The following is a 4,427-nucleotide window of genomic DNA, read 5'->3' as shown; positions in this document are numbered from 1 at the left end:
CTTTAACTGTAGAACGTGCACAAAATCAAAGAAAAAAAAATAGAAAAACATAGCAAAGTAATAAATAAAAATTTACACCGTAGTTTGGCAATGTACCTACATTCACGAAAAATACAGCTCATCATCATCACATTTGATCATGAAACATTATAAGTTCAATACAAGCAACAATTAGCTTTGATCTCTCTCTCTCAGTTTCTTTTTCACAAAACCCCTTTCAATCACCTAGTTCTCTTTCTCTATTGATCTCTCTATTTTTTTGCAACAGCCCTAATTTTTTCAGCCTTTCTAAAAAAAACCTCACTCTGCATTACATGATCAGAGTATATATACACTCTAGTTATGATTTGGTGCAAAAACCAATTTAGTTATGATAACGGAAAATAGTTATGACAATATCTCTTAGAGCCTTTTCACTTGTATCATTTGTGATTTTGAGTCACACACCACAAATCTAATTATAAGCTGCACCAATCTCGAGTGAAATTAGACTCCCTCTCCCTCCTCCCACCTAAACCATCAAATTTTTTGGTAATCCCAAATTCCAAATCCGCCGCCAATCTCATGTTTTCCTGCTTCGTTAGGGAATTAACGCTGACACATCATCCCTTAAAACGCTGCGTTTCTGTGCAACTTCGTTTAATCCCATAGTATGACTCAACAAAGCGCGGGTACTGCAATACGCTGTTTCATTAATTAATCAAACTCTAAAAACGACAGCCGTTTGAACTCCCGCCCTATTTTCAATTTCATTCATTCATCACTCTAAAAATTTCGCTTCCAATTATTTTCTCCCACCCTCCCAATTTCCCCTCCCCCTTTTTCGCTGAACCCGCTCCAATTCTCAAATCTCAATTCAAAAGAATCAAAACCCAAACTTCAAATTCGTTTCCCTTACAACACTTTCCCTTCTCAGTCAATTCCTCCTTCCACCACTTTCCCTCCCTTCTTCCTTCCTTTCAATGTTCCAACCTAACAACCCCAAAATGGATTCCTCCACCACATTCCTCAACGACCTTCCTCCCCTCAAGAGACTAAGACTCTTGCAACAACAACAGCAACAAAAAGAAGAACATCAGTATTATGACTCTTCTTCACCTTTACCCGCTAAAAAACGCAAGGAGTCTCGAACCCTATCTCCACCCTCTCCCACCACCACCAAAACCGTTTATAACTATTCCCTCCCCGCCAAGAAAAGAGTGTGGGCCCTACAACCCCAGAGCCCACCCTCAAATGACGTCGTCCCCGCCTTCGACCTCAATGTGGAATACACACCCAGCCCCAACAACCACGGAGACTTAGAAGAAGACCACTCCGAGGACGAGGACGGGGTTCTATGCTGTGTGTGCCAGAGCACGGACGGCGACCCTGCGGATCCAATAGTCTTCTGCGACGGGTGCGACCTCATGGTGCACGCCTCCTGCTACGGCACTCCCCTGTCCAAGTCCATCCCGGATGGAGACTGGTTCTGCGAACGCTGCTGTTTCCGTTTCGAGAAGAATGATGTTGGCAACATCAATTGCAATGCTTGCGTGCTGTGCCCTTCCACCGAGGGGGCGATGAAGCGGACCACCGCCGAGGAGGAAGGTGGCGCGACGTGGGCACACGTGGTGTGCGCCCTGTTCGTGCCGGAAGTGTTCTTTCTTGACCCCGAAGGGAGGGAGGGGATCGACTTCTCCAAGGTTCCAAAGAAGAGGTGGGAGGAGAGGTGCTATCTTTGCGGATCCTGCGAAGGGTGTGCTTTGGTGTGTTCTGAGCCCAAGTGCGGGTTGGGGTTTCATGTCACTTGTGCGCTGAAGGAGGAACTTTGGATTGAGTACAGGGAAGGGAAGAAGGGTGGTACCATAGTTGCCGGCTTCTGCAAAAACCACACCCAAGTTTGGGAAAAGGTAATGTCTCTTTTCCCTCTATTTTTTGGTTTTGGTGTTGGTCCTAATCAATTAGGAAGAGTCGAAAAAACCTGAATAAACCAAACAGCAGCAACCAGATGCTGTTTGCTTTTTTATTGCTGCACTTGCGTTTCAATTGTCTGCATAATTTCTATACTGGTTGTGTTTTTGGTACTTGGTTGCTGTTGTTTTGTTATAATTTGTGTGCTGGGAATTGAATCTTCCTAATTGGTATTGGACCAACATTTGGAATCGGAATTGGGTTTTGTTCAGTTTTCCCTCTGTCTAGTCATATTTGTGTGTCCCATAAGCTTAAGATAGCATTCAAATAACTTCAATATGAATTTTATAGTGGATGGTTGGATTAGTGTTTCTAAAATTTAAGTTCGGGTTAAACTGAGTTGGCAAAAGTAACCAAGTTTTGTTTTTACATAATTGAGTTTTTAGAATGTGCAAGCATATTGCTTTTACAGAACTGAGTTATTATGCAAAATTCCAGTGTGCAAATGTATTTTTGGGAGTAACCAAACATGTCAAAACTGAATTTAGTCTGCAAAAGTACATTCAACACTTAAAAATACTTTTTGAACGTTTAACCAAACATTAATTAGTACTATTGTGTTTGGTATTCCATTCTCATGTTATCGGATCAGTTTCCTGCATCTAAGTAATAGATACTCACTGATCAAAAAAAGGAAAAGCTACTCTATGTAATTTCTCATATTCACTTAAAGGTTTAAATGCAGAATCAAATAGAGGCGTAATGATTGACTTTCAAATAAAACATAGCAAATGTGCAAAGTATTGATGTCAATTTGTTTTTTGGTTAGGCACATTGGTATTTTGTGAACAAGTCTAACGGTGGATTAGATTCATATGGTTTAACTAAATTTTTCTTTTTTTGACGCAGCAACAGCAATCCGGGAAGTACAAAATTGTTGCTGTTGAAGATAAAAAGTAGCAAAAGTCTTGGTTTTTTTTTTTTTTTGAAACTGTTAGTTAATTAACCATCCTAGGGAAATTCAAAGTTAGTTACTTTTGAAGATCATTTGAATCAGTTGTAATTTTACTCTTCATAGCTGATAGCTTTTATGCTTTGTTTTAGTGCTCTAAATCTTCAGATGAAGACTGTTGCCGACAGTATGTGATCATTGTTACCTAAGAAGATTAACAGTTGAATTGTGATCAAATTGAGTTATTATAACAAAAAAGAAAAAAATTGAAAAAATTAATGTTGTACACGACTGTTTTTAAATTGATTAATGTTTGAATTTTAGATCTCTACCTGAAATTGGATTGATGCAAAATGTTGGTGGCCATGGGAATTTTAGATCTCTATTGATATTTAATGTGAATATGAGAATAAGCATTTTTTTAAGGGTAAAGGAAGGACAAGACAAACTTTATTCTACAAATTTCAATAACCACTGCACCGTGTAACAAAAATTAGACTCAATATAAAACAATACAAAACATTTCCTTTTGAAAAATAAAAAGACTATTACATGCAATGCAAGCCCCTAAAAAACGGAACTCAACACATTCTGGGACTAAAATATAATGAATGGTTTTCAAGAATATTGAATCAGCATTATGCTGCTTCCTTCAGCTTCTTTGTGATGTAGGCGATGTACTTGCCTTGGTGGAATGCTTGCTCCAGCTCAAGCTTAGTTGAGTGTCTTGAACCATCACCAGCATAAGTTTCTGAACCACGGAACCATATGGACTACCACCTTTCAGTTCCTCCATCTCGAACATTCCAGCACTGAATGTGTATCCAATTGGAACAAATAACATTCCATGATGAACCAATCGAGCTATAGCAGTAAGCTAGGCATACAATCCACAATTTCTCATCATTAATATTCCATAAGATCTTCCTTAAAGACACTAGTCATCATTATTTAATACATTATATACTTACAATTACTTAAAAGAGTAAGATTGAAAGATTTTTATGTTTTAAACAGTTGAAAATATTACTTTATTTTAGAGGAGTCGGATCCTTTTGGAAAAGCTAAGAAGTGTTCGATTAAGAAACCAGAAGTTAATTTTTTTATAGAAAAATGATACATATACATTCTGCCATTATTTCTATTAAACACTTTGTGTTTATTGATTGCGTAATAAGTATCTTAGGACACTCATTAAAAGAACCTATAGTTTTTTTACTATTTAGCATCATGTTGCTCTAAGTGGAACTTGATTTAGATTTTTTAGTAGGGTCTTGACTTAAAGGCTTGTAGATGAAACAAACATGATTGATTGAGAAGATCCTACTTAAAGTGACTAACCAAATTCTCAACAAAAGTTAATTATTGAAAAAATAGATATATACTTCATCCTCACAACTTAATTATCCAAAAAAAAGGTGTATTTTTTCAATAAATTTTGTTTGTTTTCTTACTTAGTGCTCAATGACTATTTAGCAAATATCAACATCATTAACACGAGAAATTGATCAAGAAACCAAGTGTTTATGCGGTAGTTTCTTGCCCCCCACCTTGGGATCTGGTGTCATAGAAGATTCCAACAAGT

The 4,427-nt window shown here is 37.6% G+C and overlaps 1 protein-coding gene across 2 annotated transcripts; it reads left to right on the top strand.

The window, feature by feature from the left end:
• Positions 1-799: 799 nt before the first annotated feature.
• Positions 800-3,144, top strand: LOC100802652 (protein Jade-1). Of its 2 annotated transcripts, none has more exons than XM_006597919.4 (2): positions 800-1,889; positions 2,806-3,144. In XM_006597919.4, the coding sequence occupies exons 1-2, from the start codon at positions 963-965 to the stop codon at positions 2,848-2,850; spliced, it is 972 nt and encodes a 323-aa protein (XP_006597982.1). In that variant the 5' UTR covers positions 800-962; the 3' UTR covers positions 2,851-3,144. The 2 variants fall into 2 exon arrangements, with proteins under 2 accessions (XP_006597982.1, XP_003545699.2); XM_003545651.5 differs by having other exon boundaries at positions 801-1,889; positions 2,800-3,144.
• The last annotated feature ends 1,283 nt before the right edge of the window (positions 3,145-4,427 follow it).

The sequence above is a fragment of the Glycine max genome, chromosome 15 (assembly GCF_000004515.6).
Source record: "Glycine max cultivar Williams 82 chromosome 15, Glycine_max_v4.0, whole genome shotgun sequence".
In the NCBI taxonomy this organism is placed as follows: domain Eukaryota; kingdom Viridiplantae; phylum Streptophyta; class Magnoliopsida; order Fabales; family Fabaceae; genus Glycine; species Glycine max.
Note: the sequence above shows the minus strand (reverse complement) of the source record. Positions and strands in the feature narration are given on the sequence as shown.